At 49.6% G+C, this 25973-nt stretch overlaps 2 protein-coding genes across 5 annotated transcripts in view; one reads left to right on the top strand and one right to left on the bottom strand.

Moving 5' to 3' along the window:
* HDLBP (high density lipoprotein binding protein) overlaps positions 1-2490 on the top strand; it is a 38514-nt gene extending 36024 nt beyond the window's left edge. For all 3 annotated transcript variants that reach the window (XM_063408728.1, XM_063408729.1, XM_063408730.1), the window contains exon 28: positions 163-2490. In XM_063408728.1, coding sequence (XP_063264798.1) covers positions 163-249 — 87 coding nt within the window. In that variant the 3' untranslated portion in view covers positions 250-2490. The remainder of the gene's footprint in view (positions 1-162) is intronic.
* Positions 2491-9862: 7372 nt separating this feature from the next.
* On the bottom strand, positions 9863-25898 carry PPP1R7 (protein phosphatase 1 regulatory subunit 7). Of its 2 annotated transcripts, XM_063408259.1 has the most exons (11): positions 25786-25898; positions 25086-25163; positions 24809-24931; positions 20531-20586; positions 19548-19613; positions 18777-18907; positions 17686-17848; positions 14682-14798; positions 13324-13428; positions 12394-12480; positions 9863-10249 (listed from the first exon to the last, which is right to left on the bottom strand). In XM_063408259.1, the coding sequence occupies exons 2-11, from the start codon at positions 25126-25128 to the stop codon at positions 10073-10075; spliced, it is 1068 nt and encodes a 355-aa protein (XP_063264329.1). In that variant the 5' UTR covers positions 25129-25163; positions 25786-25898; the 3' UTR covers positions 9863-10072. The 2 variants fall into 2 exon arrangements, with proteins under 2 accessions (XP_063264329.1, XP_063264330.1); XM_063408260.1 differs by lacking the exon at positions 25086-25163 and having other exon boundaries at positions 25786-25885.
* Positions 25899-25973: the final 75 nt, after the last annotated feature.

The following is a 25973-nucleotide window of genomic DNA, read 5'->3' as shown; positions in this document are numbered from 1 at the left end:
TCCTGAATGTCACCTCTGAATGTCCTGGGGCCACAGTGATCCTTTTTGTCCTTTCCCCATTGTGTCTTCTGGGATATCAACGATGCTTCTTAGCTCAGGGCCTCACAATATAAGTTTGCAGCAGGGCAGGAGCTTAACTTGTTCCCTTTTTGTTTGCTCTAGGCCCCTGATATGAGCAGTTCTGAAGACTTCCCCAGCTTTGGGGCTCAAGTGGCCCCCAAGACTCTTCCCTGGGGACCCAAACGATAATGACCTGGAAGCAGAAACTCCTCCAGCCCGCTGACCTGACACTAACCTGCCACAAATACTTACTGTCTGAAATCTGACCCAGCGGCTGGAGCACAAATCAATTGTCCCAAGAGGTCTCCTAATGGTGTCTGGAGTGCTAGACCCCATCCTGCTCCCCTCAGCTATCACCGTGTCTAGGACCCACCCTCATCTCTTGATGGATATTCTTTCCTCCTTTGGAACAAGACTTCCACTCAGATTCAAACACTAAATGTGTGTGTTTTTGTTAGAAACTTCATAATTGACTCCAAGTGGCTAAGATTTGCAGCTTCCCAAGCACTAGCAGAGCAATCTGCTCTCTTGAGCATGTCTGACTAGGCATTCTCGCCTTCATTAGGAGACCTCCTTTACTGTGGCTAGGAATCTACTTCCTGTCTCATGACCTCAGGAAATAAATTTCCTTGACTTTCTAAAGCCAAAACGTTTGCCCTCTTTCCTTTGTGTTTATCCCAGGCCTTACCTTACCTTTGTAGAGTGCAATCAACTTTTTTTCCTTTTAACTGCCAAAAATTCATTTAATGCTGATAGCTGACTGTGGGGAGAGCTTAAAATAATCTATAAGATCAGAAACCTGCTTTTTAAAGAAACAAAACCTTCAATAGGCTGTAGAGACAACAGAGCTGGAAGGGGCCAGAGCAAGGTCTGGCCACGCTGGTCAGGAGAACACCTGTGAGCGCAGCGAGCGCGCGTCCCTGCGCCGCACCAAGCACAGCCCAGCCCTCCTGGCCAGCCTCCCAGTGCTTGATGGCAAACCCCGCTCCTTGTCCCCCTCCCAGCAGTGTGAGCAGAGCCAGCACGGGCAGTGTGGCCAGAGGGGACAGGTCTGGCTCAGCCGAGGTTGCTCAGGAGCAGCTGGAGAGGCTGCAGCCCGCTGTTGGTGCTGCAGCAGCTGGCATGAGCGCAGCCACACCGTTCCTGTTGCCTTCTTTCTACCTCAGACATCAGGATGATGGGGGCCTCTCGATGGTCATGGGGTAGCAGCTACTCCAGCTGTCGCCTGGGCAGCCACAGGAGAAGCAGGAGGAGCCTTGTGTGTGCACAGCTGTGAGAGCTGCTCCCGAGGGAGGCAGAGCACGGTGGTGCTGAGGCAGGCTGTGAATCCGTAGGACTGCAAGCTGAGCTGGCACAGGGCTCGGCCCCAGGGCTGCGGGTGCAGCTGTGCCGTAGCCCTGGTTGCAGAGGTTGTGTGAGCCGTGCTTCTGCTCCGACAGCATTGGGGATTGATGTGTGTGCTGAGCCCTCCTGAGACCTCCATCATGTGGTAGAGGGTGATCCACGATCTATACTCAGCTGCTGGCACCTGGGCCCTGCCACGGCTTGCTCAAAGGGTGTTGTGTCTGAGCTGCTCCAGCAAGAGGAAAACCATGTCTTTGTGGAGGGAGGCATGGAGTGTGGGGTTTTTGTGTGCCCCCACTTCCCTGCATCAGTCCTACAGAGCTTGTAGTCTGAGCCATTCCTCTGTCCCAGCTGCTTCAACTCTTGGACAAGCAGCCTCTCTCCTTTAGTGCTACTGACAGAGCACAACTGTGGCAGGCTGAGCCCAGCCACCTTGCCTCTCCCTCCTGGGGACAGGCCGAACATGCCGATGCTTTTCCTTCCTGCGCCAGCTCTTCTTGGCAAAGGCTGCTATGCAGAAGTCAAACCAAACCTCACAGTGCTCTCCTTTAGTCTGAGAACCAAGTGAAACGGACCGTGGCCCGTTGTGGGGTGCCTGGTTGCCCCTGAAGGACAGGGTGGCCTTGCCTCCAGCACGGGAGAAGGGGAACTAGGGTGGTACCTTCCCATCTGCGTCTGTCAGAGAATGGTTAATACCCTGTAGCTTAGGTCTGCCCTGCATCACCAAGCCTGTCACCCCCTCCTCCTCTTACTGCCCCCGTGCCCTCACCAGTTGCACAGCAAGGCTTGAGTTACATCCAGGGCACCCACTGCCTTGGGCTCATGCCCCACAGCCCAACCTTCCACTCTAAAGAAGGTCATGAAGTGATTGTACCTAGTACTGTCCCCCCACCACCCTCCTTCCGCAGCAGACTGTGGCATGTGTCCATTTCTTCTCTTTGACGTCTTCCATATTGTACGTTTCCATAGCAATGATCCCTTGGCCTTAACTTTGGAATTTGGAGACTATATGCAAACATGTAAAAAGGCTCATGAGTATGGATGACACTGGAATTTTATAAATTCTAAAATAAAACCTGCAACAGCTTGGAGTGTGGTGGGTATTATTTCTGCTGGTGGGGTGAGATCCAAGACAGCTCGTGCTGGGCTGGGTTTAGCCAGGGATTGAATGAGTTCAGGTTTGCACACCTGAGCCTTTGGTGTGGCCATGCCCGTGAGGGGGTGGGACTCACCCGGCAAGCAGGGGGTCGAAGGAAGGGGGTGAGAGCAGGAAAGGGGCAGGGGCTGTGCCCTCCTAATAGGGAAACACAAACCTGCTGGCCTCCAGGCAGCTGGTGCCAGGGCTGCTGCTGATGTGAGGGAGGAAGGGGAGGCATCTGCCATGGTCCCTCTTGCTCAGCTACTCCACAACCAGAGCCTCTTTGGCCAGGTACTGTCCACACTTCATCTTAACCTCCACAGCCTCAGGAACGTCAGGTACCAGCCACGCAATCACACACCCAGTAACAAACCCCAAATGCTGGCAGGGGATGGGAGGTGTGGGTTGGCTGCCCCGGTGGGTCCTTACCCTGCCCCAGCACCACGCCTGGGCCGTGCTGTTGGGCTCTGCAGCTGGTACCTCCAAGGCTACAATAAACCCTGAGCACAGGGCCAGCAGCTGCCAGTGAGTCAAGGCCAGGCTGCCGTGCTGCTCCCTGGGTGCTCTGTGTCTGAGGGAGCAAAGGGCAGCAGCACTGACCGAGCTTCCGAGCAGTAACTCCTGCTCCCAGCCTGGCATCCAGAGCACAGCAGAGCCAGCCCTCAGCCAGCCTCTGCTGGGACCCAGTCCCACAGGTCACCTGGCCCCAGGGAGTTTGTTCCTCCCAGAAGCATCTCCCTCATAGTGGTGTCCCTGCACACAGATGTGTCCAGCCCAGGGTCAGCCCTGGGGGGAGTGAGGGCCCCCAAGACCTCAAGGACGTGAGTGGACAATGTGGACTTAGCTAAAAGTCACTCTGCTGTGGCAAAGGCAGAGAAAGGCAAAATCCGAGCCCAAGGAAGGAGGAGGCAGCCGAGGCAGGAGCAGATTCCCACCTGCACGGGTGTTGCTGTGCAGGAGAAATTCCCGTGGTGCATGCACCGAGTTCCCATTGCCGTGCAGGCTGCTGTTGTGGATGTCCCCGTTGCATGCATGGGGCAGAAAGTCAGAGGTGAAGGCTGTGAAGAAGGCCTGGAAGCAGGGAGGTGTGCTGCAGCAGATCCTGCAGCTGGAGGACACCCCATACTCACCCTCTCCTTCATGCCCTGTGCTTCTGGGGTGGGAGGAAGAGGAGGAAGAGGAGTGGGGAGGGACAGACTGAGATGACAGCATCTACTGCAGCACCTTGCAGCCCCATCCTGTGGGGACTGGGGCAGCCCTTCTCCCTCCAGCCCCCGCAGACTGCTCAGGGTGAAAGCTCCTTCCTCTGGGGGACTCCTGCCGTTCCTCCCTCTCCACCTCAGCTTTCTCTCTCCCAGTGCCTCCCAGCACTCCCCAGCCTGAGGCCAGTCCCTGTCCATCTCCAGCACTCACCAAGCAGCCCTTCAAACCCCCAGCAGCGGGTGCTCCACAACCCAGAGTGTCTGCTCCACCAGGGCTGACTCCTCCTTCTCTGCCACCTTCTTGGTTGAGACGAGCTTCCACTTATGCCACCAGCACTTCAGCTTTCTGGAGGAACAAAAGAAGGGCCACCATTGTCCTCTGCTGCTGAACACACCCTGGGCATCCTGTGTGAGCTCAGGGATGCTGGTGGCCCTGGCAAGCCAGGGCATGGCAAGCCATGGCCACCACGGGATGGCCACCTGCTGCACATTGTGGATGATGTGCTGTCCCACCATGGTGACCAGCAGCTCCTGTGGCAGCCCCACAGAGCATCCTTTGGGCTGCCCCATCCTTTGGGCTGCCCTGCTGGCACACGGGGATCAGAGCCGAGCGTGGGCAGCATTCCCACAGCACACACCAGGTGGGAAGGCCGAGCAGGGGCTCTCCCAGCTGGCACTCAGCTCCTTGTTGTGGATCCCCAGAAAGCTCAGGTGGTTTCTGAGCTGACAAACCCGCAGGAGCCACGTCAGAGTCTTGAGGGGACACCCCAGGCACTGAGTCCAGGATTACACCCAGAGCAGCCCCAGGGAAAGTGGGGCTTCCCTGGTTCACAGAGCCCTCTTCTCTCTTGCCAAGGTGGGCCAAAGGGCTAATGATGGGTACCAGACTGGGACAGACAGCCCACAACTGTTGGCACTGCCTTAGTCCCAGGCATCCTGTGGCCAAGTGAGGGCTCCCACTCTCTGGTGGGACAGTCCCCCTGCCGTGGTGCTCCTTGCCCATGATGGCAGCAGCACTTCCCTGCCCTTCAGCCCTGCCCAAAGGCCCAGGAACCTGCTTTTCAGGAGCCAGGGAAAGAAGGGATGGGGCTCTGGAGGAGAAATTCAGAAGCAAAATGAAGTGGGATCCCACATCTGTCCATGGGACAAGAGTGGTGACTGGGGGATGCTGGGTTCCCTGGAAAGCAAGGAGGCTGCAAACCCTGTCAGAGCTGCACAGAAATGCAGCTGGTCGTGCAGAGTGGGACCCAGGAGCACTGGGGCACTGCCCCCTTCCCCTGCAAGCCTGGGCACTGCAGCCCCTCACCTGCAGAGCAGCCAGAGCTGGAGCTGCTGCACAGGGTGCATTCAGCACAGAGGGGGCACCTCCCTGTCTCCAGAGCAGTCTGTGCTGTGGGGAGGAGGCGACTCCAGCAGGAGATAAAGAGAAGGCTGTGGCACCTGTCCATGTTCATGGGGTGGCACTGGGGTGACTGTGCTGGTGTGGGTCAGCCTGGTAGAGCTGACCAGGACATGAACACAAACACATCTCACCCCTGCAGGCCTCCCCTCCTGTGAGAGGCCCCCATGGCAGGGCATATCCTCCCCTGGATCCAACAACCCACAAATCAAGGCTGCATTTACCACAAGGGGATAGAAAGCTGCAGTCAGATCACTGCTTACCTTTCCTGTGTGGTGTGAACTTTTCTATGTGAGTACCTTTTCACCAGTGGAGTGAAGCTTGTCCAGAAATTTCTTCCTCCAAGTCCTGTGGATGGCAGCAGATCTCTCCTGCAAGTCCCTGTTCTCACAGCTCCTGGGGGATGGTTCCCCACACCAGGACCAAGTCTGAGGCAAGGAAAGGGATCTCATGATGGAACCCAAAGCCCTCTTTGTCCTGCATGCCTCTGTCCTCCAGGACTTGGTGCTCCTGTGGGGGTGGGCATTGTCTTGTGAGTGAAACAAGGAGCTGAGGGAAGGACATGCTTGCCCTGGAGGGGGCTCCAGCCACTTCACTTGGGTATTCCTGGCATGGGAAGCTGGTAGAGTTTATTAACAGGACTGAGGGCTGCACCTGTCTTGTGAAAGGGAAGGGCTGGAGCACCAGAGGGGGATGGAGTAGGATGAGTAGGATGAGTGGGATGGAGCAGGATGAGTAGAATGGTGCCTGCCAGGGCTTGGGGGTGCACTGTCCTCCGAACATGATGTATGGAACAGCTGCCAGCTGCAGCCATGGAGCACTGGGCCTTTTCCTGTGCTTCTCAAGCTCACAGACCCCTCCTGTCCCACCTCCTCTCCAGGATGGAAAGGAGTCCAACTCCAAGCCAAGCCCTGCTCCCACACCTTTCCTTGTACAGCTGAAGACACTGGCCATGCTCCTCTTGTCCAGGGCTGTGTGGCTGGACTGGGGTGAGGTGTGTGGGGTGAGCAGCAATTCCCCAAGGCAGCCTGGCTGCAGCAGAAATGGGTTGTGACAACACACCCGGGCCACTTCCACGGCCTCTTCAGCCACTGCCACCATCCAGCCCCACCAGGCAGCACGGGGATCATCTGTGGAGCTCCTCTGTGGCATGGCAGGGCCTTTGTGCCCCTCCCTTCCTCCCTCCCCCTGGTGCTGAGCAGCAGACCCTGGCAATGGGATGCCCAGAGCTCCTGGACACTGCACAGCCCCCCCAGCCCTCCTGGCACTGCCACATGTGGGGAGACCTATCACAGGAATGTTTTCAGGTGGAAAGCAGGGACACATGAGAGGTCAGTGGTGTGGTGCAGCGTTCTCCTGTCACGTCACCACCTAGGCCCCATCTGAGCTCTCCTCTCCTCCAGCACCTCAGCCAAATATGTGCTGTGGAACAACCTCCTCTTGCACCTTTTCTCTGTCACTGTAGGCAGGGACTTTTCTTTGGGGTTACCCAGCTCAAAGGTATGACCACCACCATGTGTGATCTGGTGATGGAAAGGTCAGAGACTCCTCCACACCAGCAGCTGGGTCCAGTCCAGGCCCAAGCACTTCACATCTAAAAGACCAGGCAAACTGAGCTCAGTTTTGGAACTGGAAACACCTTGAGAAGCTGAGCAGACAGGAATCTCTCACACATGGGAGGTGAGTAAGAAGTACAAAGATGCCTGCAGTGACAGAGGTGGGAGAGCAGGAGAGTGTCACAGCATGAGTGGCAGACAGGGAGGACATTGCACAGGCAGTGAAGAGAAACAGTTCTTCCAACGCATCCACCACCCAAAAAAAAAGGAGCCTGGGGATCTGCATGTGTCCCTCATTAAGGTATTTTCCTTGGTTGGAAGGGACTCCTAAGAATCTGTTCCTAATATCCAGTCTAGACCTCCTTGCATTTGGCCTTTTTAATAAGATCAGGTTGCTCCTCAGAAATGATCTGGCTTTTCATCATAACTTTCAAGAGACACAGTGAAAAGAAACACCAAAGAGCCTCAGCTTCCCCCACCTGCTCCTGGCTAAAATCAAGGTGGGCAAAGCATCTCTTTGCAGAAGCCATTGACAACCAACACCAGTTCCTCTGACACAAGAGCTTCTTCTGGGGACCAATGAAACAGGAGAGAGACATCAGCTAACTTCACCTAAAAACAGCAGAGAGCCACTCCTCAAAGAAAGGGAACAGGCTGGGCCTCCTGTTCCTACAGTAAGGATAGATCAGCGTGGGGATAAAATATTCTTGGGCCATGAAGAGAGGGAAACACGCCATGAAAAGCCTGAGCTTCTAAATATTGCACCACTAAGAATGGCCCCAGCTGGGAGCCTCACAAAGGCCAAGTCCCCCTGGCAAGGTGGCCCAACCTGCCCTGGGACAGCCAGCTGGGCACTTGGTGACCACACAAAGCAGCCAGATAGAGACCTGCACAAAAAGATGACACCACACCTGGAACTGCAGCGAATGTGCAGTCCTGCCTGGGGCCTGGAACACCAGGACTGTGCTGGGGAACTGGGGCAGAGCCCTGCTGAGCTGGGCACCTTCACTCAATTCCTTTCCAGCATCTCAGCTACTGGGGCACTTTTGGCCAAGCCCCCAATCTTGAGCCAGATTCCAGCCTCATTTACATCCTTTGTAACTCCTACCCAGTCAAGGGGGTTGCACGTCAGCATCAATTTTTTTCTTGGTTTGGGCCCTGTGAATTCCCAAAGCCCGGGTCAGACCAGTCAGGGAGGCTGGGGTGACACGTGCGAAGCACAGAACCTCCCTAAAGAAAAACATCCGTGTCCTGAGGAGCTCTGGTGTGATCTACCCCAGAAACCTCCATCACACAGAGGAGTCCTTATGACATCTGGAGCACAGGCACACACCTCTCTGCTGAGGAAGCAATGCAGCCCCAGCCCCACAGAGTGCCTGGCACTGGTGCTCCTTTGGGGCAGCCTCTGGTTCTCGCTCCTGGCAGAGCCTCAGACACCCTCAGTGTCCAAAACAGCCCAACAGGCACCTCTGAGCCCCGTGCTGGAGCTGGGGGCTGTGTGGGGAGCCAGCTGCCAGGCCAGGCACTGCTTGGAAAGCTGGATGAAGGCACTGGGGTCTGTTGCATCCTGCCCCTCTCCCACAGCTCCCAACACGAGCCCCAAACTGGCAGCTTTTACCCCCACACGTGCCAAGGCCCGTGCCCTGCGTGTTCCTCCCACAGAGCTGGATCTGAGCAGGCAGGCACAGGGCAGAGGGGTCCTCTGAGGTGGGCAGAGAGTGGGCAGTGCCACCCTGGTGCTCCTGTGGATGATGGCTGCTCCCCAGAGTGGGCAGTGCCACCCTGGTGCTCCTGTGCATGGCTGCTTCCCCTCTGGGGAACGTCAGGCTCCCTGTGTAGGAGGGGCAGAACCTGGGGACAGGAGGAGGAGGAGGAAGAAGAGGGTGGATGGGTGTGCAGGCACATTCCCCATTCAGAAACACCTTCCTCCAAGCAGCCAGGAGGAGGCCCTGCCCTCCTGAGCTGGAGGTGGAACCTGTGTGGCCCTGAGCAAAGGCGGCTCAGTGGGATGCAGGAGGGACCCTGGAGGGGCTGGTGCCTGGCCAAGGCACCAGGATTTTGGGGCACCAGGGAGGATGTAAGCACTGTGTTCCCCTCACACCTGAGAGAAAAGTTTGTGCTGGTGTTTACAGCTTTGGGGAAAATCCCAGGTGCTGCCAGCCAAGGGGCACAGTGCCAGCTCAGGAACAACGTGGGGTACAGGACTGATGTAACAGTAACTGAGACGCTGCTTTTACAGTCCCCAGGGAGTTTGTGGCACTTGAGGAATTCAAAGCAACTCATCTCACCACATTGCCAGTTCATGACACGGCAGGGTGCAGGTTCCCCAGGCAAGCCCAGTCACCACATCACCTCCAGCAGCACCACAATCCACAGCAGAGCTGCTGCTGAGCAAAGGCAACACAGCCCACAGAGGGGAAATAAAATCTTTTACAGGGCCACACTGCCCTGCTTAATAGTCCTGGCCTCCAGCTGAAGAAGGGATTCATCCCACTCTTTCAAAGATTCAAGCTCATGTCTGATCAGAACGTATCAAACTACCACCAAGAGCACATTGTCAAGCACTCCTCCTGTGTTTTCCTTGCTCCCCTGGACTGATGACATGCCTGTTGGACAAACAGCAGCAGAGGGAAAGTGCTTCCCAGGGTTTTCCAGCTGCTGGAGAGATGCAATTCAATGGCCCAGATCACACAGAGGTGCAGAGGGACAGCAATACCACACTGCCATCTTCAGCAGAAGCAGGACATGACTCAGATTTTCTGATGTCAAACACAACCAAGTGCCACCAAACCCTGCCCTTGCTCACCATTGATGTATTAACACCACTTTGTCCCCAGTCCTCTCACGAGCTTGTGGCTGTGTTTAAAAACGTGAGTACAAAAAGTACTGCCCCTGCAGGCCCACATTGTACCACCAGGTCTTTAGCACTGACTCACACCTGGTAAATAACCTGTGGGGATCTTCATCAGATCATTTTCCATGTATTTACAGACCACTCTTGAGCCTTGATTTCACGTGGTGCTTGCGAGGACATTCCTAATCTGAACGTGTGTCACAGAGTCAACAGTGCTCAGCAAGGGGCTCACGTGGCTCCAGTCTGCTGCAAACACTCTCTGGCAAAACCTGCCCCACAAAATAAAAAAAACACAGGTACACTGAAGGCTCTTGTGTTAAGATTTAATAATAATAATAATAATAATAACAACATTTCAAAAACAATGAGTGCATTGTACACGAGACCTGCTTTCAGTGCTTTTTATTGACTGTTTGCCCTGTGTGTGTCAGTGTACTGAGGACCTGGGGAGTGGTGAGTGGATAAAAAACCCCGCTGGGACTTCTTGGAGGAGGGCAGGGGAGAGGGGCAGCGAGAGGCTCAGAACCGGACGAAGGTGGCGTCGATCTGCCGGACCGTCGGGAGCGCCAGCATGATTTTGCGCCGGTACTGGGGGTCCTTCTGCAAGGGGTTTCTCTCCAGGTACACAGTCTCCAAATTCTTGGCTCCTTTCAGCTCATCCAGGTCGCTCCAGCTCTCGACCAGGTTGTCATTCATCTGCAGAGCACACACAGCCACGTTCACGCCCACAGGTACCCCAAAAAAGGAACACGGTCACGGTGCTGCGTCACCACCACCAGGGCACCACCACTGCACGCCCATCAACACCCTGTGTGCAAGATCCCTCCTCCCTGGAACCTGAGCTGAGCTCTCCTGTCTCATCCCAGGGCCTCAGCACTAAGCCCAACTCCCCCACACTGTCCTGGTCAGATGCCCCACCCCTGAGGCAGCAGATCCAGTCCAACCCCTGTACGAGGAGAGAGCCTGCAAGGCACCAGGCCAGCCTCCACCAGCTCCCACTCCACTGTGCATTTATGGGCTGGAAATCCTGATATCATCATTTATTTCCACTGTGACATCCATCTTTACTTTTCTGACTTCTCAGGAAACATTAAAGAAGGTCCCAAACTGACAAGAAAAGCAACATTTTCCTCTCTCCCCTACATGAATTTCCCTGCAAAAACTGCTTCTACCCTCCAGAGGAAATGCCAAGCTCTGGTTTGGTTCTTCCCCTGCCTGATTGTTGGCTCAGCAATTGCACACAAAGCAGTGAGTGCTTCAGCTGTCCAGCAAGGAAGGAAAGCTGCAATGTGGCCACATGCTGCCCAACCCTGAGACACCAGCACCCTTTGCTTTTGGATACAGAGTCACTGAAGCAATGCCACCTTCAAATAAAATATAAAAAAACCCTCACTAGATTGTGTCATTCTGCTGCAGCTCATCACAGTGTTACCTCAGCCAAGTCACACAACCTTCAGATGTCTCAGTCCCTCCACTGGGGAGGTGCTACTGGGAAACTGCTAGAAGACTATCACAGTGTCTAGGATTTTGAATTCTGTTTACTTAAAGTGTTAGAGGACAATTTTATGTGGCTTCAACTGTGCAGTCAGTGAAAAAAAAAACAACAAACAAACTGGGAGACAGAACACTGGTTTCCATTGAAAATTCTGCCCTGCTCCTTTTCAAACAGATCAGGTTTTATAAATGTGGTGTTGAAGTGGAACAAAGCCAGGAGGGCATTTTCCATGCTCAGCTAACAGGTCTTGGTCAATCTCTGCTCTCACAAAGGACTCTCAGCACACTGATCTTTTTATAAAGGAATCCAGCCAAGTTCAGCTTTGGCCTGTCCTTCCAGGTGCAACCAGTGCAGACACCTCCTGTAAGCAGAGCAGCAGCAAAGAGGAAGACAGCAGGAAATTGCACAGGATCAGGACAGGCCCCACACTGCACTGCCTCACCTCTGCTGCCCCAAAGATGCCACGTTAAAGGGGCTTCTGAGTCCTGTTCCTTCAAGAGCTCCTCACAGACAGGCATGGCCAGGTGACACTGCTGGCTGTCTCCTCAGCCACACTGCAAGATGAGGAAAACCATCTAAGGAGCCTGGGCTCCACACCCCAGCTGGGTTTCATCTGAAGCTGCTTTCCACTCCTTTTCTCTCAGCATCTGCCCTAGAGTTTCAGTAACTCCACATGACAGACATTGTACAGCACAGCCCTTATTGCCAGCCTTGAATGCAGGAACTCTGCAAGAGCTGAAGCACATGAGCACCTGCTGCTTCTCCATTCTTTCACAGGAGCACGTTTGTGCACAGCTCCCAAACAGGGCAGTGCTGATGCTTTAGCACAGGGATCTCTGGGTTTCCTGACCTGCCTTAGGAAAGCCAAAGAGCTCAGCAATTCAGGGTGCCAGAAAGCAACAGAAGCAATCTGCTACCTGCCTCACAGGAATGGAACCAGAAGTTGTTTTCTTCATATTTGTAACACTATGAACTTATCAACTGTGCTCTGAACCAGCTCTGTGCTTCCCCTGGTACTCTGTCATGCTCACTCACAGAAGAAGAGCTGCAGGAATAGGACAAGTGGGGCTGTTCCAAAACCACCCTGAGCATGAAGGCAGGGCCCATTTCCTAGAGACAGGCTTCTTACTACTCAGCAAAGCTCAGCAATGAATTTTTAAGCTCTTCCCTTTTCCTAGGGAAAACCAGCACACACTTTATCCATGCAGACTGTCAAGATCTTAAAGCTGATCACCAGAACCAGAAGAGTTCACTCCAAGGCACACATGTCCAGATGCTGCCCATCAGAAGGGTTCCCCTCCCTGTGGTACAGACATTTTGGGGAACAGCTCTGGCCTGTGCTTACCCAGAACTCCTGCAGCTCTGTTAGGTGGCTGATGTTCTCAATCTTCTTAATTCTGTTGGCTGCAATGTCCAGCATTGTGAGTTTGTTCTAGACAAAGCAAGCACAAAAATATTAGATCTGATTTCATCTTCCCCGTGCCACCTTTTCCAGGCCCAGAGCTGGACACTGTCAGGAGCAGACAGGTTATTGCCAGCTGCTCACATTCAGCTCAACTCCTGCTGCCTGTATAGAACAAGATTATTTTCAGTCAAGCTGGGCTACTGACCCCCAGAAGCCCTGTGACAAAAATGAAGGCAGTATTGCCTGGATGGCAACTGCCAGCCAAGGACTCCTCAAAAGTGAGTTTTCCTCAAAGTACATTAAGAGGAGGATTAAAAATTGGATCCCAAGTGTCCCCTTGAGCAGCTGAGTTGAACAAACTCTTAGCAGCAGGAAACTTAACAATTTTAGAAAAGCTTTTGCTGGGTGAGAATGAAAATGATACAAGGCTTCCACAAAACCCATCCCACCCAAAAAGACAAATGTGCAACTGAAAGGAAGGCAAGCTGCATGCCATGGCTGGCCTCTCTCACCCCCAGCTCCAGTTTTGTCCTACTGAAAAGCACTCATGGTTATCTACAAGCTGCTGTCTGAGAGGCTGCTGCAGCCACCCAGCTGTGTCCAGAGCCCTCCCATGGCTGAGCATCAGCCAGGCTACTGCTCCAATCACAGCTCCCTTCCCCATGTCACAAAAATAATTCTGTTCCAGAATATCTGGAGGATCTTTAACCACACGAGATACTTTAACATATAACAAACACTTGGATATTTGTGGTCTCTCAAGAGACTCAGGAACCCACACCTCACTGGGAGCAAACACTTCCAGGAAAGCCACTAACACAAGCAGCTCAGGGCACCAGCTGTGCTGCAGAGCCAGCAAAGCCTGCTCACATTGTTCTCCAGTCCCTCGATGACTTCGATGCCGTTGTGGCTGAGGTACAGCTCCCGCAGGTTCACCAGGCTCTGCAGCCCCTCAATCTTGGTCAGACGGTTGTTCTGGAAGTGCAGCAGCCTGGTCAGCACCACCCCAGGCAAACCCAGACCCACGTGAGCCCCTGGGGGAAAACCATTTCTCTAGAGGATGGCTGGGAAGGGGAATTAGTCTGCTTGGGCCCACTCTGACCTTGTGAGCTCAGCTGTTTGACCTCTGCACCTCTGAGGCATGAGGAAGTCCTGTGGGAATCCCAGCCTCCACCAAGAATCAGATTCTGACCTTCCCATCAAAAGTTGCAGCCTGGAAGTTTTTGGCTTGGTGCCTTAACAAACACCAGGCCTATGCAGGAACAGTGTTCATTTTGTAGGTCTTTACAAATGGAAAGGTCAGAGAGGAATTTACCCCACCGTAACCACTCTGCACTGTGCTGTAGTAACTCTTTGTGCCCTGCAGAGTAATGGCACACACAGGTGCCACAGCAGGCACTCAGTGTGCCTTGCCAGCAGCTTTAAGAGTTACTAGAATGCACAAGTACTGTCACATGGATGAAAAGGAGACCTGGTGAAAAAAATTAGCTGAGTATCTTTAATTCCACCTTTTAAAAAGGAAGAAGCTTTTTGAAAGCTCATTAAGGACAGACTGCACTCAGCACAGGCTTGCTCACATTTCTTGCCTCTTCAGTAAGAAGGCAGTGACACTGAGCCACTGTCATTGTAAGGATACCTGGCATAACACTTTCAATGTTATTGTAATGCATTAGGAAACTGTTTCAGGAAGGAAGTAGGGGATAACATTTATTTCCTGCTCTTTCTTTCATAAAAATCAAATAGTTGTTTTTATAATTTTATCAGTGTCTGTCAATCTCAAGGAGCATGAAAGGATGAAAAAAGATAACACAAAGAATATCATCACACTTCCTTCCAGTAGAGGAGTTTGACTCAAACACTGCAGACATGCTGATGGGGGGCTACCAAGAAGGCTGGAGAGGGATTTTTCACAAGGGTGTGTAGTGACAGCACAAGGGGGAATGGCCCTAAGCTGAAGGAAGGCAGGTCTGAATTAGATGCTAGGAAGAAATTGTTCTCTGTGAGGGTGCTGAGGCCCTGGCACAGGGTGCCCAGAGAAGCCCCTGGATCCCTGAAGTGTCCAAGGTGGGAGCCTGGGACACAACCTGGGATGGTGGGAGGTGTCCTGCTATTTCAGGGGGTGGACAAGATGATCTTTAAGGTTCCTCCCCACCCAGACCACTCTTGGATTCTGTGATTCAGGAGGGCTGATCCTGTCTCAAGGGTGGTTTTCAGAACACAACCAGTACCTGTATGCTGAGCACAGTCAGGTTGGTCAGCGCATCCAGGTTCTGCAGCTTGGTGATTTTATTCTTCCCAAGGAACAGACTGTCAAGATTAGCCAAGGTGTCAATGTTCTCAATTACCTGTGAAACGACCAGAGGAGACAGTGTTAATGCAAAATCCCACCTGGTAGAGGTGGCTGTCACTTTGTAGCCACGTTATAACCATGTGGTGCATCCAGGGTAGGAGATACTCATCTGTGAGGCAAAAAAAAGAAATTAATAATCTGTCACTAGTGAATGGAAACAGAATCTGGGGAGAAAAAACACAATTTGTAAATTTAGTCCTGCACATCAGTGACTGCATAACACATAGGAAAGTTGTTCAATTCCTCTGCCATAAGCAAAGTTTACTGCCTCACAGGTGTGTGTGTGTTAATAGATTTAACCACTGGCTACACAGTCGTGCTTCTGGCAGAACACACCCACACCAGTCTGAGTGATGTACACTTTTTAAATACACATATTATTTAAATACACATAATACACTGGCAGAATACAGACATCTGTACCAGTTTAGCTCAAGGAAGAGAAAATAAGGATCTCTGAAGCATCAGGGATATTACAAAGGAGAGGAAAAAGCAAGAACAGGAGAGCGAAAATGGGGACAAAAAGGGAAAAGGGGAAGATCACAAAAGGCTCCTGCCACCCACAGCTGTGTGTCTGTGCTCAGGCTGTGACATCTCAGCTTCTCCACATGCCTCTTGCCTGCCAGAATTTCCAATTAGCAGTGCTGAGTCCCAGCACCACTTGGATTACTCTCTGTGTGTTTACCTGTGCATGGAATAACACGAGGAGGAAGAAGATGGACACTCAGGAAAGGTAAGAAGCTTTTCAATCTCTGTCCTGCAACTGCCAGAAGACTGAATACAGTGTTACTCAGCTCAAATTTGCATTCAACCCCCTTGTAGACTATGAACTTAGCCCTGTTTTGACCTTGCAAGAAAAACTATAGATTAGTTGCTCATTGGCAGCTTCTCCAGCCCCGAGGAGAAAATACTGATGACTCAGTAGAGGGAGAGGAATGGAGCAGATGGACATGAGGGGACAAAAACCCAAGAACAAGTAAAGAAGTGCTTACATTACAGCTGCCCCAGTCCAACTTTAAGAAAAAAGCCTTAGATATGTCAGCTCAAGCTTAAAGTTCTGCTCCCCAAAAGAAAGAGAGCAAAAAGTGCTAAGTCATGAGGGATTCCAAGCTAAGGGCACTCAGAGGTGTGAGTGTGCAGCACAGCAGGCAAGAACAGCCCTGCTGCAGCAGCTTTAATGCACAGGGAAGTCAATCAGGCACCTCAGAGCCCAGAACACTGCCTGAAGAGTCCACAGGCTTGTACCCTGAAGGGTTAAGGATATGTCCAGCTGTAAAACATACAGCCAAGGCACCCCACACCAAGAGAAAACCAGCCCAGGAGTTCCAGGTACCATGAGATGTCTCTGTGCCAAGCCAAGCCACAGGTTACTCACTCCAATAAAGCAATTAGAGGCATAGAATACTGATATTTGAAGAAGTCAGAATAGAATTAACAGACAAACAGAAAAAACTCACTAAAAACAATTTAAGAAGCCTGTGTTACCCCTACAGTGACAGTTTTGCTGTGTTTTTGTTTTGTTTATTCTGTTAATATGCTCGGGCTCAACATTGACAAAACACACATAAAATAAATCTAACCTCATTGTTAAAAAAATATTCCTTGGCTTGACAAAATTATTGACAATGCACTGCCTAAGTATAATGCAGAGATCTAACTGGATTTCTTTTTTTCCCAGATGATAATGATGCTTAGATACAGAATACAGAACAGTTTTGCTTAACCCAACTTTTGTAATGCAAGGAGCAGTGTGCTGAGCCTGCTCTGCTTCTGAAAAATGCCAGGTGCTTCTCTCCATAACTCCTGTTCCCCCATCCTATGCAAAGGTTCCCAGTCCCTCATCTGACCTGGCTGATGTTCTCACAGTCTAGATTTATTCCCCTAAATAATTTAATTTCCAAAGCAGAAATTCCTGGAAAACAATTCAGCCCAGTTTAGCTTTAGGAGCAAACCAAAATTTTTCCTCTTCAAAAAAGCAGCACACATCTCTGCCTTAGAAGGCTGCTTTTAACAGATGAAGTTTCCTTCTCTTCCACAAAGACAAGTGTTCTTCCACAAGTCTTGAAACAAAAAGGACAAATGGATCTTTTCCTAATCTTTCAGCATAACAAGTAATTTCTCAGAGACTATAAATGGGCAGCACCAACTTACACCACATTGACTGAAATGCACTCATCCTTTATCACTATTTTCTAAAGAGCATGTAATTTAAAAAGCTTTTTAAAAAAGCTTATTTTGTATGTTACAAGTCTTTTGTGTCATCTGTCTGAGCAATTCTCTTATGAACTGAGCCAATACAAAGAATCACACCTTAGGGGCAGGAGAGACCACTCCTAACTGCTCTCCTGTAAGTGGCACAGATGTTAAATTGAAAAAGCCACAAACTGCACAATAAACCCCAAACCAATCAGCACTACAGTACCAAGTTTTAGATTTTAAAGGCATTTCAGAGCAAAGCCTCAAGAAAATCATTTTCCTAAACAAGACTGACTGCCATAGCAGGCTGTCAATTGCACCTGCAAATCAAACTCATTTTGTTTTCAACAGGTTTCACGGACTCAGCCCCCATCTGTGGAAAGGTAAGAGAAAAAAATTGCTAGTTTTGCTAGGCTTGGTTCTCTAGCAGGAAGAAATCACCACCTGCAAAAGGAAACACACAGGGGATATAGGAATTCATTAAAGACAAAAATTCACCAATGGTGATTTAGCAGCCAGGCACTAATGTGTAATGAAAGGCTCCAGCATGCACAGTAATAAGCACAGTGAGTGACTGGAGCAATAAAAACCAACAAAACTGCAAATCAAAGTCAATGCAGAGCACTTCCAGTGCCACACCAGGGAGCTGCAAACTCTGCAGCCAGCAGCTCCCAGAGCAAACCTACCCGGATTCGGTTGGAGCCCAGCTCTAACATCTGCAGCATCTGCAAGTTGCTCAGATTCTCAATTTTGGTGATTTTGTTGTTGACAAGGAAGAGTTTTTTCAGCTGGGTGAGCCGATCTAGTCCTTCAATGTGTCGCAGGACATTAAAGGAGATGTCCAGGACCCTGAGGTAAAACAAAGCAAAGTCTCATCAGCCCATCAGGCGCGGATGATTCATGGATGAAAGGAGCATCTGTAAATTGGTGGGGAATGTCCCTGTCTGCAGAGATCTAGCCTTTGCTAGGCCTTGAAGCTAAAGTCATGAATGCAATTTCTTTTTATTAGAAAACACAACAATTAGAACTTTCAAAATACTTCTGAAAAGTAGCAGCAAATTCTTTTTCTTAGCAAAAAAAAGAGAAAGAAATCATCTGCCACCTGCAGAAGACAGCCATCATTTTGCCCAGCCATGGAGCTGCCATGGTGGGAGGAAGCCATCCTGCATTTTTCTTGGGAAGATACCTGCCTACAAGACCTGCCTGTGACAGGACCATGCCTGCTCCCCTGGGTAGGAAGGAGTTGTGATGTGAGAATTGGGCCAGTCCTGCCCCAGTGGGAACAGTTTTGTAATGTACCAGGACCTCCAGGCAAGTGTTAGAAACTCAGAAGCTTGGAAAGGTACTTACTCCTTCCCTAACACTCTTAAAAAATACAGAAAAGCACAAAAACAACAACAACAAGAAAACCAACACCAAAAAACCCTTTACCCTCTTGTCATTTCTGCAGGAATAAAAACCTGTTACAACCTCTCCCTGCAGGAGCACAGGGGGCAGAGCTCACACACCTGGGTGGAAGCTGCAGCCCCTGCCATTCCCACTGCCTTACACAGCACAGGTTTCACCTCCAGCTGCTCTCCCTGGGGAGCTGCAGGATAATAAAACTAGTTTACTGCACAGATTCAATATCAATAATGAATACACATTATCCTTCACAGAGCACCAAAATAAATTCTGGGAGAGGCCTGGGTGATAAACACTTGAAGAAGCACAGCAGGAGTAATACAGTGAGTAGCAAACCACCCCCCACTAATCCTGGTGACTCCCCTGGACTCACTCGAGCTCCACCAGAGACTCCAAGTTCTCAATCTTCCGAATTTGATTGTCATAGAGATCCAGCTCCCTCAAGGTCTGCAGCTGCTCCAGGTTTTCAATGTGCTTAATCAAATTCTGACGGAGACACAGAGTCTAATTGTTGAGGAAAAGTTTAAAAAGAAACAGGAAAATGGAGATGAAGGACTGCATGTAATGCCTTTTAGCTTAGAGACACAAAGGGGGGTGTGGGGGTTTCCCCGTTCAGTTTTGCTGGGAATTTGTTGGGTTGTTAGTGGTTTGTTGGGGTTGGTTTGTTTGTTTTTATTACAATCTTTTCTTGGTATACTCCAGTTCTACAGAAGGAAATCTTTCAGCCACAATGGTCAGACACAGTAACAGCAGCCCAGAGAGGCTGCATAATCTCCATCCTTGGAAATACTCAAAAGTTTAACTGGAGAAGGCCTTAAGCAACACGTTCTAACTGGGCCTGCCTTGAGGACTTTACTACAGACCTCCAGAGATCCTTTCCCGTCCAGGTTATTCTGTGTTCAGCCTGCTGTGCTAGTCCAGGATGTGCCCTCATGCATTGTCTCTCATCCCCTCCCAAAACAAACTTGCAAAATCCCAAGGTTTTTATTACTGCTTGACAAATAGGTAAACATTACCTTCTCCAGCTAAAAATGAAGCAAACTCAATAAATCTCAGCCAAAAAGAGACTCTATCTGTCCTCTTACAGGTTAGATCTACAAAATCCCAGTTCCAAGAGGCATTCTCTGTTCCCCAGGACTGTTACCTTCACTTTCTTGAGCACCTCAAATCCTTCAATCTTCCCAATTCGGAAATGATTCAAGTCAACATCCTTAAAGAGAAATGGAGGGATTTAGCAGTTTTCACAACAAATCTGGTCTCTAAAGGTCAGCCTGGTACTTTGTTCTAAGGAAACTGTAGTCTTACAAAATTAAAACTTCCCTTCAAAGAGCATTTGCAAAGTGGGTTTGGCACATGATTTTACCACCACAACTGAGACACACTTGGTCACACTGCCCTAAACCTGTCCACTGTAAATGCAGCATCTGCAAAATGCAACAGACATTTCCTGAGTCTCAGCATTACCAAAATTAGAAATCTTCTGAAATTAATTGAAAGAAATTCTTGCATAAATAAAATTTCGTGTGAAGTTCTCTTCTCTACTTTGCTAGGGCTTAACTGGAACACAAGTTGCCATTTCCAGTTCCAGGCCTCAGGTGAGCAGCAATCACTGACAGTTTGAATAACCAGTGGTTCTGTGAACATTAATTCTGCACTGGCAATGGGCTGAGGCACTCCACATCTGTGCTGCTCAGCCCCAGACGCTCCAGTTCTGAAAGTCAGAGAGAAACAGAGCACATCCCACCCCAGCTGAAACCCTCTGCAGCTAAAGGGCTCACGAGGTTGCTGATGCCAGGGCACTGGGCTGGGTAAGGCACTGTGCCTGCCCCAAACCACAGCAGCAAACAGCTCACTGAACACACCTCTGAAGCTCGGAGCCAGCAACACACACACACTTCCAGTGCATCTACATTTAATTGGAAATTCTAAAGTGCTAACAAAATGTTTCAGCTAGCGATGAAAAATGAAACACCTCTACTTCTAAAGGTTCTGAAGCAGTTCTGGGGAGGATCACAGCAGCCAACACCTTCAGAAGAACTGGATCTTTTAATCAGGTTCCAATACTTGCCTTTGCCTACCTCTGTTTCCTGCAGTTTAAAGCCCGTAAGGACAAAAATCTGCCTTTACCTCAGCCTCTGGGTCCAGGCTAATGGTCTCCATGTCCACTGGTGTCTCCGCTTCCCCTGCAGAAGCAAACACATCATGAACCTCTGTACCAGACAGCCAAAGGCAGGACAACAGCCTGAGAGCAACACAACAACATCCAGAGAGCAAATGCTCCTCAGGAGAAGACACATGAGAAGCACAGTTTGGACATTCTGCTTCGTTAAAACCACGACAGCTCATCATGGAAAAAAAACTTTATCAGCATGATTGCATGCTCAGATGCAAAAGACACAGATCAGCACCTTGCCAAACCTCCCTGCGTGGCTGCTGCAGGCTCAAGAGTGGGCAGGATGCCTTTCCTTCACACCTAGGGCCATCATCCCTTCAAAGACTCTCCATCCAAAGTGCCTGTGCCCTTCTGACAACACAATAAAACCTTGCCAAGGAGGAATCATAACTGCCTAGTGAGATGACCAGGAAGCATCTCAACAATCCCACCCTTCAGGGTTTTTCTTTATTAGCCTTGCCACTTTATGTCACTGCTGTGAGCACTTTTGCCTGGATCTCCCTTCCTTTGTTTGGCTGAACTCTCTACTACGCCAGACAACACTGTTTATCCCACTGCATGAATTTCCTTGGGAAATGCTTTTACAGCTCTGGAAAACACCCCAGCATTTGCTGTGCTTCTACCACAGCACATGAGGGAGGGAAATTTACTGGAGAATTCATGCTGAATAATTCATGCCCATTCCCATTTGTTGGAGGTGGTGTGCTGGTTGCATCAATTTCTGAAGGAAAACAAAGTCTGATCCAGCTTTGCAAAACTGACACACAACACGCAAGAATTTTCTACTTTATGTGCAAAGCTTCTCTGGGTGCTACCAAAAACTCAAGCAACTTTAATTACAGTCACATCCCAAAGGCTTTGCACTAACTCCTGCATCTATGCAAGCTCATTCCCTTAACCCAGCAGCAGTGACTATTTTCACAGCCCAGCATGGTTAAAACATCCCTGTAAATGTCAAGTGCTCCTATTTAATAAGTGTTTTTCCTGCTAATGCTTGGCCTTGTAAGTAGTAGTGCAGGCACAAACAGTACCAGCATCACCTTTTTAATGCTACCATCCAACTCCAAGGGTTTGGTGGTCCACAGATCATCACTGACCTTGCTGTGTTTGGGCTGTTGCTCTTGCCTGGACACTCAAACAGGAAAGAGACTCACTGAACTGATTCACAGAAGTGAAAAAGCAATCCTCGTATTTTAATTTTTTTTTAATAGCTCAAATTAGCAGGAAGCATAAATTATATTTTGGGAATGCAAAACGAGCTGGTAGTCTTGGGGATGTTGAACAGCAAGAGAGAAATGCCACCAAAAATTGACACTCATACATGTGCCTGTCAGCAATTAGCAGTGAGCAACGCCTGCCTTTTCTTATTTTAGTTCCATATCAGGAGCTCTGCACTTCAACAAGGGAGTGGGGAACCCCACCCTGCCGCTATCACCTCTCTGACCTCTTTCTTGGGTGCAAAGAGTGCCAGTGAGAAGTGCTCCAAGCCAAACAAGCAGTCTCGCTGAATTTACAGCCCACAGGAACAGTGCCCAAGTTTGGAACAACACTTATTTGAGAAATCACACCAAAAAAATCAAATTATGCCCCTTGTATTGAGTCATACTGGCAGTAACTTAGTGGTCACGGTGAAGGAACTTTTTGAGTTTCAAGTCCTTTGAGACTTTAGAGTTGTCCAACAGTAAAGCCAATCATGAACTTGGTGAAAAAAAAATCTTCAGCAAAAAAACCCACTCAAGCAAAGAAAATTCTTTGAGTTTGTTTGGCTAGCAAGCTTGAACATTTTAATTTATAAACACTTGATTTAGGTAATGTTTTAAACACTCTGTTCTGGGGCCTGTCAAAGGGTAGCTCTTAATTTTAACACACGGCTTTGAGAGATCATTCATTATAGCCAGTGTGGAAAACTGCACTCAAATCCAAAGCTGCAAAACCAAATCACACAGGATACACATGAAATTCACTAAAATAAAATAAAATAAATTTAAAACTGAACACACAGGCACTGCTGTTGTGTAATAGAGCCAACTGTCATGAAGTCTATGCACTGTGTATAAAGCACACAGCAGCCTGAGGCAGATGTGTATCTGGTACCAGCTGTAAATCAGTATTGGTACGAAAATGTTAAAATGCTTTTTCTCTCAAAGAACAGAAAAAGAAAAAAGGAAAGAGAAAGAAGAGGAAAACAGTTCTAGCAAATCTACAGTCATTTATATGTCATTTTATTTATGAACTGACTGGATAGGAAAAAACTCTAAACTGACCCTCCTCCAAGCACTTCACAGCCAGGACTGCAATTTCCCTTGCAAATTGCCTTATTCCACACTTCTCAATGGGAAAAAAAACATCACCCTGGCAGTGAAGTTTCCAAAGTGAATTTTTGTGCAACCTATGCCTGCAAGCCACATGCCTTTGCAGAGGTGGAAAAAAAAATTCCACCATTCAGAAAACCCAAATTCCACAGTGGGAACAGTCATTACCAAGTTACGTAAGTTCACAGTACCACAAGCACTTCAATCAACAAAAAGCCTAACTACACTTTCAAAGTGCATATGCATGAAGAATATTATAAATAGCTCAGTTATAAGCTTTCTAACCAGAGGCTCTATTCCTCAGAGAATTAGCTAAATGATGAATTTGAAATTTCAGCTGCTCAAGCTCTTTCTACTTAAGATCTTCAGTGAAAAAAAAAATGTGGAAAACTCATCATTTTCCTTTCAGCTGAGAAACTCAAAGCTGGCCGTGGAAACTATCTCAAATGCTCAAAAATTATTCCTCTGCTTGGTTCCTGCCCTAGTTTTCTGAAAGCTTACAGTTTGGAAACAGTAACAATACAGTCATTGTATCAAACAGCACACAAATGTAATTCAGCAAACAAATCTGAATGTGTTTCTCTTGCTTTCACTGGAGTACAAGTACATCACTTCTGTATGTGCTTTCATAGAATTCCCAGGGGAACAAAGTGCAGAATATAACCTCCAACACACAGCTAAATCATGCCAGCTGAGCAAACACTCAGGATTCCAGGCCTGCAAAGGAAAGCTCTCTCTGATCTGCATGGTTCTATCAACTGCACAGTGCTTGGCATGCACAGTTTGCAAAGCCATGCCCTGCCTGTGGAAGAGCATTTCTTTATTAATATTTAAGGGGCTTAAATTATCAACAACAAACCACACCTATGTAGACTGCATTTAGTTATGAGATTTAAAATTCTAGTAATAATTTACTAGTTTGAAAAATACTTTGGCAAGTCCCAACGTGCCAGGTTAAGAGGAGGAGGGATCCACTGCAAGAACTAAAATTTGTTTCATTGTTTCCCTTCCAGTATCCCAATAATCATCACATGGACATCTCTGTCCAAAGAATGTTACACTTGAGATTGCACCAAAAGCTCAGGGTCTGCAGAAGTGGATCTGCTCTGACAAGTGCCATGCAAGCCACTGAAAACTCTTCCATCAAACACTCACAGGCTTTAAAGGCTGTCAATATTTCTACCCCATAGAGATTAGTAAGAAATGTTAAAACCTGAGATCAGTAAGAAATTTTAAAACTATTCTAATATAAACAGTGAGATCAGTAAGAAATGTTAAAACCCACGAGGATTCAAAGATATAATTCTGAGATGTCTTGGAACTCTTAAATTAAAACAATAAAATGGACAGGTTCCTCCTAGAAACAGTCTTTGTTGCCTTCCAAAGGAACCAGGGAATTCTTTAGGCAAAAATCTACACAAATGAAAGTAGAATTATGAAAACCTCCTGATGACAACTACTAATGAAAATTTCCAGCATCTTTACACATAAAGTTTCTAAATTTCAATAAAATGGACAGGTTCCTCCTAGCAATAGTCTTTGTTGCCTTCCAAAGGAACCTGTGAATTCTTCAGGCAAAAATCTACATAAACAGAGGCAGAATTATGAAAACCTCCTCATGACAACTTCTAATGAAAATTCCCAGCATCTTTACACATAAAGTTTCTAAAAGAAAAATACGAACACAGACAGTCTGCATTTTGACATCAAATATTTCAAAGGGAAATACGGATGTGCAAATAAACAATGGAAAAAAAGAAAAAGTCAAAGGTCTAACATTAGCCATTCCATAAAAAGCAGGCAACTTTATTCTAGCAACGACAACACTACAATTTATTGAGAGTGCAGGAAGAGGGCTCTGGGGCAGATAGACCCGCATGGATGCTGAGCCAGGAGGAGCCCCGGGGCTGCTGTGGGTACCTGCGGAGGTGTCGCCGTTGTGCTCATCCCGCAGGCTCTGCTGGCTGAGCTCTGTCACCAGGCGCACCGCCTGCTTCCTCCCCTCCTCGTCTCCGGACTCCTCCGACTCCAGCCGCTTGTCCACTGCACAAGACACAGAACGGGGCATGAGGCTCTGCCCGCCGGGCACCGCAGCGGGCACGTAAAACAGCCGGGAGGCACATAAACGACTACGCAGTTAGTAGAAATCCTAAGTTAACTAAATGAAAGGTTTAGTCTTAAATAAAAGGCCTCTTACCCCTTGTTTCTACTTTGATTTTGGATGCACTTTTTCCTCCCATCACATCTTCCTAAAACCAACAATCTGGGAAGAAGACTGGAGGAAAAAGGAAATTTCTTAGATCAATGAAGTGCAATTCCAAAGATTACGGAGATGGAATTAGAACTATTACATTTTAAGAGCTTTTAGAAAAAAAAAATCAGTATCACGTACAATAGTACCAATGCCACGAAGAAGTGAAGGCATCAATAAAAAAATCCTCGCAGATAAGAGCAACCGTGTCCCCAGAATAACCTGCTAGATCCCTTCACGTTTACCGAGCCACAGCTCCGGTGGCCCCCTGGGCCTGGGCCAGGCGCTCCCCAATGGTCCCCCCTCAGGATGTGCTCTCGTGTCACCAGGGGTCTAACCAAACCAGCGCCATCCAGAAGGTTTCTTTCTCGTTATCTTTACTTTTGACGCCGCGGCCATCTCCACAACCCCACTCCTTCTCCCCCGGCACACGGAGCCCGCGGGCACGGCGCCGTGTGGTGCCACACACCGGCCCCGGCAGGCCTGGCCCCGCGGACAGTGCCCCCGGGCTGGACACAGGGGGCTGCGCTACCGCGCAGGGCCCGCGGGCTCCCCCGCGAGCCGCGGGCAGCCGCACCGCCCGGAGGCGGCGCTCCAGCGGCCGGCCGCGCCACCCCGGACCCCCGCAGCCCCGGCGGGCTCTCACCCTCCATCATCTCCTGCGGCGCCGCTGCGCTCTCCGCCGCCATATCGCTCCTCCTCCCGCCGCCCCTTCCGGAGCCCGCCCCCGCCGCCGCCGCCGCCAATCGGCGCCCGCCGCCGCCGCCGCGCCGCGCCCGAGCGCCCGCAGGTGGCGCGCCCCGCGGGAGGGGCGGCGCCCCGCCCACTGCCCTG

This window comes from Prinia subflava, chromosome 11 (assembly GCF_021018805.1).
Source record: "Prinia subflava isolate CZ2003 ecotype Zambia chromosome 11, Cam_Psub_1.2, whole genome shotgun sequence".
Lineage (NCBI taxonomy): Eukaryota > Metazoa > Chordata > Aves > Passeriformes > Cisticolidae > Prinia > Prinia subflava.
The sequence above is the reverse complement of the archived record's forward strand: the minus strand, read 5'-3'. Positions and strand labels throughout refer to the sequence as shown.